The 14811-nt window shown below is 44.0% G+C and overlaps 1 protein-coding gene across 1 annotated transcript in view; it reads left to right on the forward strand.

The window, feature by feature from the left end:
• The window catches only part of SEC23IP (SEC23 interacting protein), a 71406-nt gene that overhangs the window by 42177 nt on the left and 14418 nt on the right, over nt 1-14811 (forward strand). The window contains exon 18 of the mRNA XM_082268046.1: nt 12385-12477. Within this exon, the coding sequence (XP_082124172.1) occupies nt 12385-12466 (82 nt within the window). The 3' untranslated portion in view covers nt 12467-12477. The remainder of the gene's footprint in view (nt 1-12384; nt 12478-14811) is intronic.

The raw sequence follows: 14811 nt of genomic DNA on the forward strand, positions 1-14811 counted from the left end.
ACTAATGTTACATTTGTTAGGGGAGGCAAGCGTACATTGCTTCTGCAGGCTGCTAAGGGCAAGGAACCTCATTGTAAACAGGGTTCCTTCTTTTCAGCTCACCAGTGGCCCTTTCGTCCATCTGGATTGCAGGAAAGGGGCTCGAGATCCACTCGTAACTTTGCGGGAGGCTCCAAGAGACCCTGGAATAGTAAGTCGAAAGTGGGCACTTCTGGTTCCACAGACAAGCCTTCCACAGCCTGAAGGGGCGTCCTCACCCGCGTCTGGGGTGGGGGGACATCTTCACTTCTTTCCGGATCCATGGACCTTGCTCTTTCAGGACAAGTGGGTTCACGCACTGGTTCGGTTACAAGATAGAGTTTCGGTCCTTGCCTATGGCAAGGTTCTTTCCTTCCAACTTACGCTTGTCTCCCAAGCAGCTACAGGGCCTCTACGGAGCAGTGCAGGACCTGTTCGCACAAGTAGTTATTGTGCCAGTTCCAGAGTCAGAACGTTTCCAAGGTTTTTATTAAAATCTGTTTACAGTTCCCAGGAAGGAAGGAAAGGTTCGTCCAATCTTGGATCTCAAGGCTCTGAACCACTTTGTGTGGGTTCAGAAATTTCAGATGGAGTCCATCCGCACAGTAGTAGCTTTCCTTCATCAAGGAGTTCTGCTGGCTTCTATCGATCTCGAGGACGCTTGCCTTCATATTCCAATATATGTCAGGCATCAGTGTTTTCTTTGTTTTGCCGTGGGCGAGGAGCACTTTTCAAATCATGGCGTTGCCGTTTGGGCTCGCCTCAGCTCCTCAGGAGTTCACAAAGGTTTTGGCCCCAGTATTGGCCTTGTTATGGCAGAAGGGGATTGCGGTACTAGGTTACATGGACGATTTCTCCTTTGTGCAAAGTCTTCCTCTGCTCTAGAAGCCATCTTGGACGTTATGGTACGAACTCTGCAAGAGTTCAGGTGGACACTGAATTTTCAGAAATCTGCACTGTCTCTGTCCACAAAGCTGGACTACTTGGATCTGATGCTGGACTCGGCGTAAGCCCGGGTGTTTCTTCCTCAGACAAAACTTCTGAAGCTGCAGGATGCTGTTCGGCTTTTGTTGTCCAACCACCGATCATCACTTAGGACTTGCATGCAAGTGCTGGGTCTCATGGTCTCCACCTTCGAGGCGGTTCCATTTGCGTAGTTCCACACCAGAACCTAGCAAAGGGAGATTCTGAACAAACGGAAAAAGGATCCGCTGTCATTGGACAATCTGATCCTCTTGAGTCAGGGTTCGAGGGAGTCTCTCCTTGGTGACTCCGTTCCCCGGCCCTACGTCTGGGAAAAATCTTTTCTTCCCCTGTATTGGACTGTAATCACCATGGATATAAAAATGGGGATATTGCTGCGCTAAAATGTAAAGATAAAAACATACATGAATAAAAAGTCAACAGACCAAATGAAAGCAGCCAGCACCTGATCTAGAATCAGAAATACCAGATCTAAATAGCAATATAGAATGGGATTGGTGCAGCGCTAACACAATTGAATCCACAGTCCATACAAATGTTCAAATGGATCAAATACAAAAGTGCAGTAAACAAAAGTTCATCAGAGAGTGCTCCAATAAAGAAGGGAAACTGTCCACCACTTCAAACTTGGAAAAAGCCCCGAGTGCAGGAACCGCCACCAAGATAATAAATGGCCTCTTACCAAATTGCAATGACCCCCATTACAAGGATCAAAGACAGCCTGTGTGATCAAATCAGTGCCCAGATCGACATGTATCGATTCCCAGTGTTCCCTCAGCAGCTCCGACCGGAACAAGTGAACATAAGGAAAAGAGGGACAACTCCAATAGTGAAGTACGTTCACAGGTTTATTCAGTAAAAGCAGAGTGGCAACTCACATTTGCATGAAGAAATCACAGCATGTCTCGGAGCTATACTCTCAGAACCTTTGTTTCCAACCAATAAAATGGCCGCCGTGTCTCCTTGCTGGCCTCAGCACGACGGCATGGCCGGAGGAGGAGCCTGCGGTTCGTCGTGCTGAGGCCAGCAAGGAGACGCGGCGGCCATTTTATTGGTTGGAAACAAAGGTTCTGAGAGTATAGCTCCGAGACATGCTGTGATTTCTTCATGCAAACGTGAGTTGCCACTCTGCTTTTACTGAATAAACCTGTGAACGTACTTCACTATTGGAGTTGTCCCTCTTTTCCTTATGTTCACTTGTTCCGGTCGGAGCTGCTGAGGGAACACTGGGAATCGATACATGTCGATCTGGGCACTGATTTGATCACACAGGCTGTCTTTGATCCTTGTAATGGGGGTCATTGCAATTTGGTAAGAGGCCATTTATTATCTTGGTGGCGGTTCCTGCACTCGGGGCTTTTTCCAAGTTTGAAGTGGTGGACAGTTTCCCTTCTTTATTGGAGCACTCTCTGATGAACTTTTGTTTACTGCACTTTTGTATTTGATCCATTTGAACATTTGTATGGACTGTGGATTCAATTGTGTTAGCGCTGCACCAATCCCATTCTAAATCACCATGGATGCCAGCCTGTCCGGATGGGGAGGTGTCGGAAGTGTGTTTGGCCCAAGGTGTCTGGACTCGGGAGGGGTCGAGGTTACCGATCAACCTCCTGGAAATTCGGGCGATCAGACTTTGTCTGTCTCAATGGACGGATCGTCTGCAGGGTCGCCCTGTGCAAATACAATCGGACAATGCTACGGCTGTGGCATATGTCAAGGGGGAACAAAGATTGCTCTGGCGGCCTGGGAAGTGGCTGGCATCTTGCTGTGGGCAGAATAAGTTCCGGCCCTATCTGCTGTGCACATTCCGGGGGTAGAGAATTGGCAAGTGGGCTATCTCAGTTGGCAGATGTTGGCTCCGGGAGAATGGTCTCTTCACCCGGAGGTATTTCATCAACTGTGTCTTTGGTGGGGGACCCCTTATGTGGACCTGCTAGCTTCCTGTATCAACAGGAAGACGCAGAGGTTCTTGTCAAGGTCTTGGGATCCTCTGGGCTACACCACTGGCGCTCTGGTGGTCCCTTGGGGGTCAGTATTGTCTGATTTAACGCCTTTCCTCCAACACAACTTCTGTCGAGACTGCTATGCAGAATCAAGGTAGTAGAAATTCCAGTCATTCTGGTGGCACCAGACTGGCATCGCTGGTCTTGGTACGCAGGCCTGGTAAGGCTGGTAGCAGTTCCTTGGAAACTTCCTCTTGAGGAAGATCTGTCTCAGGGACCAATCTTCCATCCTGCTTTCCGGTCGCTGTCTTTAATGGCCTGGCTATTGAAAGCCTGGTTCTGAAGGACAGAGGGCTGTTGGAGTCGGTGATCAATACGCTGTTGAAAGCTAGGAAATCTACCTCCAGGAAGGTTTATCATCGAGTTCGTAAGGCGTACATTACTTGGGGTGAGTCGGGGGTGGTTTCTCCCTGCTCCTTTTCTGTGTCTTGCCTCTTTGGAGTTTCTACAAGTAGGTGTAGATCAACGTTTGGCTCTGGGCACCATCAAGGGCCAGATTTCCGTCTTGGCAATTTTTTTTCCTTTGGCGGCGAAGTCCTTGGTTCACACTTTTGTGCAGGGAGTTCGCCTTCCGGCTCCTCCAGTGCAATCCCTGGTACCTCTGTGGGATCTCGATTTGGTACTGTCGGTGCTTCAAAAGCCTCCTTTTGAAAATATTTGAGAACTTCTTCCTCTGCTTTGTCGCAGAAGGTGGCTTTCTTCGTAGCTATTCTGCACGTTGCGTGTCGGAGTTGGCTGCGTTGTCCTGTCAGTCACCTTACTTGGTGATTCATAGGGACAAAGTGATGTTGCGACCCTGTCAGGCGTTCCTTTCTAAGGTTGTCTCAGGGTTTCATTTAAATGAAGACATTGTGTTGCCGTCCCTATTTCCTAAGCCGAAACATCCTAAGGAAATTGCCTTACATTCCTTAGATGTGGTCAGGGCGATTTGGGGGTACCTGGCGGTGACTAAACCGGTTTTAGAAAATCTTATTCTTTGGTTGTTCTTACGGATGGACCTCGTAAGGGGCAGGCCCCATCTGCTGTGACCATTTCCAAGTGGAGCAGGCCTACTCCCTTTAAGGGTCAGGTTCCTTCTTTCCCTGTTAAGCACCCTCCTAGAATGCGCTTTAATGCCTCCTGGGTCTTCCGTCATTAGGCGTCAGTGGTTCAAGTGTGCAAGGCAGCTACGTGGTCGCCTGTACACACATTCACAAAATTTTATAAGGTGGATGTACTTGCATCTTCGGATGCGGCGTTTGGCTGCAAAGTTTTGCAGACTGTGGTTGCAGAGGCTTCCGCTTCTTGAGGGTGTCATTTTTTTACCTGGTGGTGAGTTCCAGTTGTTCCTCGTTGTGCTCCTGTTACCTGGTTGGCTGTGTTTAGCCTTGTTGGGAATCCTGTGTTTTTCTTTTTTTCTCCCCCCCCCCCCCCCACCCCTCATGTTGACACTGCTTTGGGACATCCCAATGGTCTGGAGACTTGAAGCTGTGTCAGTCAGTGAGAAAGGGAGAACTGGATTTTTGTCTTAGCGTAAATACCTTTTTTCTCTGATGTTCACTGATGGACACAGCCCCCGCCCCTCTTTGGGGTTGAGTTATATGTTCTTCTGACACTGCTTGTTACAAACTGGAATCCTACAGCGGGAAGTGATGGTATACCCTCTGGGACTGCCCCAGGGGCATAACCAAAAAGGTTTCCGCCTAGTCCTGCTCCTAAAGAGAGAGAGCATAAAGCTCCAGTGGTGTGAAGACTTGAAGCCGTGTCCATCAGTGAATCTCAGAAAAGGATTTTACATTAAGACAAAAATCTTTTTTATTATTAAAATATAATAATGTATAATTTTTTTTTAACTTATGCTTTACTTATGAGCTATGTTTAGGGCGTTTTTATGAAATTACTTATTTTTTTTTTTTTTTTGTTATTGCTTCACTTAGGGTTGTAATATATATTTGCCACAACACTTTATACAAAGTAAATTTTCATGTTGTGCGTTGCGCCTGTTCATTTTGGGTGATGTTATTCATGTACCTTGAAATTTTACCACTTCCTGTGTAGATGGTGTGATACTTTATATTGCTGCATTTATTTTGTACAGGGAGATGACCATATGTCGGTTCTCTACTTATATTGTAATCCTCGTGCGTGACTTCCAAATTTAAACCCAAAACCAGTTGCCAGTCCCTTTTTAGACCCTTAGATAATCGTCTTTAGCATGAGGCAGCACTCCACATTCCATTAAGGGACATCGGTTTATGCTTTGCAGACATTTGGACAGCCAGCATCTCAGATGCTAGGGTGTGGGAGATTGTTTCCAGAGGCTACAAGCCAGAAATTCGTTCCCAGCCCTTCTTCGGTTCATTTCTCCCAAACTGTGTCACTGTACAGATTAGCAGATCTCTATGTGAGCCTTCTGTAGCAAGCTGTCATTGCCTCAGTCCCTGTGGTGGAATGACTAGGGATACTAATCCAACCTGGTTAAAGGCCTTACTTCTGCACCTCGGGTATTCATCAATGTGCTGGCTCCTGTGCTAGCCATGTTGTTCTTCCAGGGAATGCCCATTTGTAGGTTACCCAGATGACCTCATATTGGGAACAGTTGGCACAAATGGCAAATGTAACCCTGACTGTCCAGACCATGCACAAGATCGGCTCTGAACCTTTAAAAGTGAGCCCTGGACCTGACCCATTGGGTGAAATATCTGAGTCTCCTCTTACCGCTTAAATCTACATTTTCTTCTCTGGGAAGCACTTCAAACTTTCTGCTCCCAGACACTTTCTTAAGTCCAGGAGCTGCCCAACTCTTCACTTCTGCATGTGAATTCTGGGGCTGAAGGTAGCCTCCTTTTTGGTGCTGAGGCGTAGAATGAGGCGCTGCTACTGGTTAATTATCACAAATGGGTAGGTATGGCTATAGAGGGTATACACTTCATACAATCCTAAAATTAATGATTCTAAACACCCATACTGGAATGGATGTGCCTTATTCACACACAAGTGCAGTGAATCGTGGATATAAATTATAATCTATACATAGATAAGTAATTATAAATATTAAATAATAAAGTGCTTGTGCCAATCCGTGCTGTATCTGTGTGTGCAATAGATCCCAAAAAAGGATAAATGCTATAAATAAATAAATTCTTGTCATGCACAATGCAGGTGCCAAGAATCAAATAACCATAATAGAGGTGCTGAGTATAACGTATATGTAAAGCTCTATTAAATATTCCCAATACTAAAAAAGTGATATAAGGTGCTCAGTGTTTCTTCCAGGTGTGTAGAGGATACCTGAATTGATTATTAAAATTGCAGGGGAACAATGCATAAAATATCAACAAGTAGTGTCCTTAGTGATGGTGCCAAGTGTTTTCTTTCTTTCTTCCCTTGGTGCAACAAATTTATGGTGCAAGAGAGCTCTGGTCCTCCACCTAGTAAACAGCCTCTGGGACCTAAAGTGCCTTTAGAACTCCTCTTTTTGGGGCCACTTCCTTCTAGGGGTAGGTCAGGGTCACATATAATCCACTTGTGCTTTTTGATTTAAAGAAATGTAAAGAATCCCTTCATTGTGTAGTATATTTCATAAAAGGTAATTAAGCAGAGATAAAAATAGTAAACTGGAGGTGCCTCCGATGGCAATTTTATTTTTTTTGGTGCCGTCCCATTTGCCCAGTTCCACTGCAGACCCCTACAGTACAACATCCTGTCATTGTGGAACAATGCAGTCCCAGTTGTAGGACAAACTGATCCATCCGGCACAAAAACTAGGTTGTCCCTGGCTTTGTGGCTCCAGAATCCTGCTCTGGAGTCAGGGAAGTACTGCTTATGATCTCTTGGGAAAACCCTTGTGATGGATACCAGCCTGTCTGACTGGGGAAGAGTCCTGAATGCCATGACCAGCCTGTCTGACTGGGGAAGAGTCCTGAATGCCATGATGGAGCAGGGCTCTGGTACTTTGAAAAAAAGTCCTTTACAATACTTTAGGAAAAAAACACAAGACCGGGAGCTTGAGTTGGTAGAACTGCATAAAAAGCATTTTAATAAACTTAGCATACTTCTATATTAAAATCTTGATTGACAGCATGCAGAAGCCAAGGCAGGACAGCAGGTACTAAATGGTTACCAAGCCTGTGTAGGCAATCAGGAGAGCAGAGCGGCAGAGCGTGTACAAACCGCACCAAATGTAGCCAGAAACTGGGCAGTGTCTACGGTCGCAAGATGTTGGGGTAGGGCAGGCCGCTACAAATTTCATGGGCACTGCCCCCCTGTCAAGTCTGTGTAGCCAGGGGGATGTTCAGGCCTCTTCTGATGCCAGCTTCAGGTAAAAGGTCTTTCAGGCAGCTCCCTGAGCTGCAGGTAATCCTTAGTTATTTTGCTTTTTGTGGGCCTCTTGGAGTGTTGCTGTTGCCTATCCTTCAGTTGGACTGCTTTTAAACGCTCTGATGGTCTTTAAATTCCAGTGTCCTTCGGTAAATATGAAAGAAAATTGGATTTTTGCACCCATAAAATTCATTTCTTGGAATCCATTAAAGCACACAGGTTCCCCTTCCCCCCTGTCTATGATCATTATTCTGGTACTCAAAATAAAATATGTATAGCAGTACCACAGTGCATACACCCCCAATGTGTGACAAGTGCTACCACATATGACTATTAAAAATTCAATATGTGAACAAAATAAAACAAATTGTTCAATAAAAAAAAAAGTGAAATCCATATTTCCATAAAATCCAAACATGGAGAGTCCAAAAAAAATTGAATATTCTAAAAAATCCATATACAATCAAGTGTCCAGTGAAAGTTCTTGAAAAGTAATCCTGACGTGATCAGAAATTATTTTTTTTTCTAAAAACTTACGAAAAATACATAAACAAGCAAGTGTCCAGTGAAAGTTCGTGGTAGGTGCTCTTTAATTCCAAAATATCTAGGTGATTTTTGTGAAAAGTGAATTTTGTTTCATGCCCCCCCCCCCAAGGTGAATTCACTTACCAGACAGTGTAGACCCCTTGGAAATACTGCCCAGGGGTCTATCAGGCTTTGGCTGGTAAGTTTGGTGGGTGCAGGTTCTTGGAAACCTCCTAGCGGCCAATGCTCAAAATAGAAGACAAAGAATAGCCCAATAGTGTAATATGTTTGGGCTTTAATTGCATAAGAATAAAGGAATTGCACTTACAATGTTTAGAGAAGTGAATCACATATACAAGTATGTGCCAGTAGCTCTGTAATAATGTGAACAAAGAGGCGTGCGTTCCACCACACTTCCGCATGCATTCCAATACCCCCGAAGTGACGTTTTGCTGAAAGGCCGGAATCACCGTTGACGCGTTTCACCTCTCCCAGTGAGCGTTCTCACAGACTGGCTCCCGTGGCTCTCAATCATAGTGAGCCAATCAGGAGAGAAAGGGGACGGGGCTGAATGGCAGCTCCATGTCTTAATGGACACATGGAGCTGCAGTTCTTCTCGGGTGCCCCATAGCAAGCCGCTTGCTGTGGGGGCACTTGATAGGAGGGAGGGACCAGGAGAAGGAACGAGGCACCCAAGAAGAGGAGGATCCAGGCTGCTCTGCAAAACCAACTGGAGGCAAGTATTCTATATACACACACACGCGCACACACGCACACACGCACACACATATATATATATATATATATACATACATACATACATACATATATATATAATATTTTTTTTTTTTTTTTTAAATAAGAATATACTATAACTTTAAGAGGGGCACAGACTGCAAAAAAAAAAAATGACAAGTTTTCTAAAGCCTCATACACACTACTAGTTTTTTCTGTTCACTCAGGTCAGAGCGGCTGTACTAACAATTCAATGTTAGTACAGCGATCTCCCCTGCTGCGCTATTGTGTTCTGACAGGGGTACCGGCTGCCATACACACGGGCCAAGTGTCGGCCAGTGTCAATTTAACTGGCCGATGCCGCCCGACATTCAGCCTGTGTGTACCAGTCTTTATCCCTCTTCACTCTATCCAAAACTTAAAAAAAAAAAAAAAAAAGTTTTATAATTTTAAAGGAGTTGTAAAGTCAGAAGGATTTTTTTTATCTTAATGCAGTCTTTGCATTAGGATAAAAAGCCTTGTGTGCAGCAGATCCCCCCTCAGCCCCCTAATAGTTACCTGAGCCTTATCTCTATCCAGTGATGTTCACAAGTGCCTCAGTCGTCCGGGACTTCCTCTCCTGATTGGCTAAGAGACAGCAGCGGCGTCATTGGTTCCCGCTGCTGTCAGTCAAACTCAGCCAATCAGGAGAGAGAGGAGACGGGGCCGAACGGCAGCTCCGTGTCTGAATGCACACAGGGAGCTGTGACTTTGCTTGGGTGCCCCTATAGCAAGCTGCTTGCTGTGGGGACACTAAACAGGAGGGAGGGGAGCCAAAGAGGGACCCAAGAAGAGGAGAATCTGTGCTGCTCTGTGCAAAACCAACTGCACAGAGCAGGTAAGTATAACATGTTTGTAAATTCTCATTTTATTTCTATAACAATAACAATCCCTTTTAAGGCTTTTAGACCACTTTACAGCGCAGGAGACTTCTTTTTTTTTGTCTGTTTCAAACTATGAATTTACAATTTATGTAAAGTTTTGTGTAAATTGTTGTCACCATGTAAATATCTGAAATAATGGATTTTATAAGTACAAAAATCCCATCTTATCCTTCATACTCTATCCCCTTTAATTGCCCCAAAAGATCTGTATTCTTTCGCTATACTTCATCCTCCAGTGTGGCCTCACCAGTCCCACCACACCATAGAATGCTTACATCTCCTCATACTTTAGTGTCTCCTCATCTGTCCCCTCATTATGGACAATTCATTCTCTATACTTCTACGTTTATAATTTCAAGATTCCATCCTCTGTAATATTTTTACACTCCCCTCATAACATAGTAAGAGTTAATTTTAAATGCTTTATCTAGAATTGCTGACTTGTGAGACATTTCTACACCATGTCCTATGGGCAGGATGGGGGCACCTTTTACCATTTACTCTGGAATTGTCTGGAATTACAGGGTTTCTGGTCACAGATAGTCTGGTTCTTACATGATAACATGGGATCCCCCTTGATGCTGCTCCCTAAGCCTTGTCTCCTGGGAATTTTCTCTGACACTCTACTAGCTTGGATAAGTACATCACTCAATTTCTACAAGAGAAACTGTTTTTGCCAGAAAACTGATTGATGCGTGATACGCCCCCCACATTCAATGACTGGCTTCGTGAAGTGAACATTACTATTCCGTATAAGAAATGACACCCGCAGGGGTTGTTCTACTAAATTCAACAAACTCTGGGATAGATGGTTGCAGACCCCAGAGACGTGTATCTGAACATCCTACTCCTTTAGATTCCTGTGCTCCTGTAATGCCTCGTACATGCGTTCAGATAATTGGACGACTTATTTTGTCGCATTTTGTTGCATGATACTTATATCGAATTCAACAATGCATATAAACGTAGGATTTTTTTCATACGATTCCGGAAAAGCTTTCTGGTTGCTTAGCTACGTATCAGATGGTGCAACACAAAAATACTGGCAGCCAGGCTTTTTCCATGGTATTTTAGTGTTTCTGATCATGCGTGGTCTTTGTCGATCGATTTTTAGCGGACGCATAGTGTACTGATTAAACGTTTTCGTGTTTGTCCCTTCGGATTTTGTTGGATGATTGGCTGTCGAAAGCTGTGTACTAACGATCAGATTATCATGCGATCAAGTCGAGAGCGATTATTTTCGTCCGATTATCTGAACGTGTGTACGAGGCATTAGTCTCCATTCCAATAACACCCCTCTGCTCCCTGTACCAGGCCTCCCCGAGTCAGCAGCCCTTTCTCTAATGTACACTGCTTTTATATGGTACCCCTATTTTTTTTATCTCCTGTCTATTTAACCACTTGCCGACTGCCTAACGCCGATATACGTCGGCAGTCAGCCCCTCACAGGCAAAGTGACGTAGGGCTACGTCACTAGCTTGTGAGGGTCTAGGGAGCGAGCGCGCTCCCCCGCGTGGTCACGGACCTCCCCCCCCCCCCCCCCCCGCGCGTGTGACCGGCGGACCCGATGTCCGCCGGCCACTCTGCGATCGGCGGGGGAGAGGGAGAAAGTCAGGCGGCTTGTGTAAACAAGCCACCTGTCATTCTCCTTGGTGTAAAAACACTGATCACACGGATCTACTATGTAGATCCGTTGATCAGTGTCCTTACAGCTCAAGCCACAGCCAATCACAGTAGAAAGCACGCCCCTAGGGACACACACAGCCCCTCTCTCCCAAATAAAGTTAACCCCTTCACTACCAGTGTATTTTTACAGTAACAGTGCATATATATAGCACTGATTACTGTAGAAATGTCACTGGTAACCCCAAAAGTGTCAAAAGTGTCAGTCAAGGGTCCGATCTGTCCGCCGCAATGTCGCAGTACCGCAAAAAAAATCGCAGATCGCCGCCATTACGCGTTAAAAAAAAGACAAAAATCTTTCCCTTTTGTTAGTAAATGCGATAACTTTTGCGCAAACCAATCAAAATACGCTTTTTGCGATTTTTTTTTTTTTTTTTTTTTTTTTTTTTTTTTACCAAACATAGGTAGCATAAAACAAATTGGCCGAAAATGTTAAAAAATTTTGATTTTTACATTTTTTTTGGGGGGGGAATTTCATATAAAAAAATGTGAAAAATATTGCTATTTTTGCAAAATTGACGCTCTTTTTTTTGTTTATAGCGCGTGATCAAAAAATCGCACAGGTGATCAAATACCACCAAAAGAAAGCTCTGTTTGTGGGAAAAAAAGGACGCCAAATTTGTTTAGGTACAGCGCCGCACGACCGCGCAATTGTCCGTTAAAGTCACGCAGTGCCGAATCGCAAAATACCCCCTGGTCAGGAAGGGGGTAAAATCTTCCGGGGCTTAAGTGGTTAATCTACCGATGCTACTTGTCACCATTTTTCACATTTTCATTGCATTTGTTCAGCTCGACTGTTATGTACTCATCTCCACCTTGTATATTTTTATACTGTCTTTGCATTTGCTCCCTTTATATTATTTTCATTGTGTTTTATTCAATAAAGAACCTGTTTGATTAAAAACAAGAATTGCTGACTTGTGATTTCACTATGACCTTTCATAGCTGCGGTATATTGCGATCCCCTGTGTGTGCTTTCTTGGAAATAAATGTTTTCTTTAAAGCTAGATACACACTATATACAATTTTCTTTAGACTTGCCAAAACCATATAATAGGAGATCAAACCTAAACACTTTCAGTTTGTATGCAATCAGGCAGGCCCAGTTAAAGGTAAATCTACCAACAGAAGTTGTATAGTGTGTATCCAGCCTAAATAATCATCCTATAGATTCTAAGCATCAGAATAGATAAATATTTCTTGTCTTTTTCTAGGGAGTCTGAAGACACAGCTCTTTTATTTCTGAAGCAAATTTACAAGTCAATAAATGTTCAGCCTGATCAGCTTTTACATTAAGCTGCACCAAAGTAAGTCATTTCCTTTTATTGTGGTTTCCTTATTGCAGTGCATTTCTGCCAATGTCACACATATGTTCTGAGGACAATTCACCTCATATTTGTTTTTTGGGTTTTTTTTGTGGTAGGCTAACCTTTTTCTTTATGAACATCAGTATGTTATGCTATAAAGATTTTTTTTGTTTTTAGGGTGCTTTTTGATCTTTATTAAAATATCCCTTAAATGGTAGCTCCACATTTTTGTGCAATTTCTAGTAAATTAAAACAATAGTATCGCATATACAATTGCTGCAAAAATCATATTGTAATTTTAAAGTGGTACTATAGGCAAAACCCTTTTTTCAGTTTGGATAAAGCAAGGGATGGTTAATACACATGGGTTTTTTCTTTTCCTACTTAGCCATCTGTGTCCCATTGCAGAGACTTCCTTTCACTTCCTACCCCATAGTCAAAACAGGAGTTGAGAGGAAATCCCTGCAATTTAAGGCAATCAGGTCACCTGAAACTAGTGTCCCCATTGGAGGATTTCCCTTTTCTGGGAACAACCACAAATTTTGGAATTTTCTGTGCTTTTATTTTAAGCGATCATGGTAAACATGACAAATATTGATGATGAATCTCCCTAAAGGTGGTACAGACGGCAAACAAACTAATCCTATCTCCACTCTATCCAAATAAAAAAAAAAAAGTGTTTTGCCTTTTTATAATTTAAACTCTTCAGCCCCGGAAGGTTTTAACAATCAATTTGCTTTATTGAAAGTTACTGGGAAATTTACAAGACAGAATGCAACCTGAATAAACATGGTTATGACATGGATATACAATGGTATACAAGTACATGAGTAGAAACATACAGCTTGGTTCCGGTGGTTGTTTGGCGGCAGGTTAACCCCAGGGAAAGTATTATGGAACTCTAAAGGGGACTTGCACAGCGAGAGTTATCCAAGGCCTGAAGCTCCTGCATCCTGTCACCCCGTGACCCAAACAAACGCATACCAGAACTATACAATAGAGAATGTGGTAAAAAAGGGATGGGTGGGGGGGCTGCCACACCTTCTCGAATTTCCAGGGGCACCCACAACTTGTATAAGTCGGCTTCTAAAGTGGCAATACAGTATTAACCATAGCCTCCCAGGCCGAATGGGAAGGTGGAGCAGAAGAGGACCACTTAAAGATTATAGCCTTCTTAGCATAGTATAGCAAGGTTGATACCAGTTTTTTCGTATGGTGGGGTCTCTGGGCATCATCATGAATTCCCAGTAGAGCCAGCTCCGGGGATGCGAGTATGCACAAATCAAGTTTTTTTAGGTTAAGCGTTTCGAAAATCGAGGACCAGAACTTTTTTATCACTGGGCATTCCCAGAACATATGGAAGTAGGTCCCCAACTGAGTGTGGCATCTGGGGCAGTGGGCGTTCCTTTCCGGGTACATAGATCTCAGCCTAACCGGGTGTTAAACTCTGTGTAAAAATTTGGTTTAAATTGGCTTATCACGGGAAGAGATTACTAGTTTTGGGCTATCCTCCAGTGAGTCTTCCCAATCTCCCAATCCTCTCTGTCGAGGGAGGGAATATCCGCCTTCCATCGGTCCCACAGTTTCTGTATTCTGGGCACTTCCCTGCCTATTAGAATCCCATATAGCCCCGATAGTTGCAGCATAGGCTGACTTGGGAATTGGGCATTCACAGCATGTCTCAATTGTAGGTATCTAACGTACATCCACCCCGAGCCCTGGAGGGTTTAACCCCCTTCATGACCAGGCCATTTTTTTGCAATATGGCATTACTTTATTACTGCATTATTTTAACTGACAATTGTGCAGTCGTGCAATGCTGTACCCACATAAAATTGATGTCCTTTTTTTTTTTTTCCTTCCCCCCACAAATAGAGCTTTCTTTTGGTGGTATTTGATCACCAGTATGGTTTTTATTATTCTCTATCATTCATTGACAGACTCAGCTCCATTGGGTTATGCTGCCCCCTACAGGTAAGACACTAGGCAGGAAAAATCTTTACCACGCCTATAGGGCAGTCCTTGCAGGCATACACCCACTCACTCTGCGATATGAATCAGTTTGTTTCTGCCTAGTTTAGGAGTAGGACCTAGTTCCCGGCTGGGACTTCGGTCTTCGCTTGCCTTTTTATTTTAAAGGGAACCTTTGTTAAAACACTTTTTAGCTAGTTATGTTCCTGAGAGAACTGCAATCAACAGCCGGACTGTGTTTGGGACTGGATATCCTAGACTCTTAAGCCCCGTACACACGTACCGATCGTCGTCATACAAACGTCGGCGGACGAAAGATCTGCCGATTGTACGCTTGTTAGTATGGTGCCTCCGACAGCTGTC

Source organism: Pelophylax lessonae (assembly GCF_965119305.1).
Source record: "Pelophylax lessonae genome assembly, chromosome: 9".
Taxonomy (NCBI): Eukaryota; Metazoa; Chordata; class Amphibia; order Anura; family Ranidae; genus Pelophylax; species Pelophylax lessonae.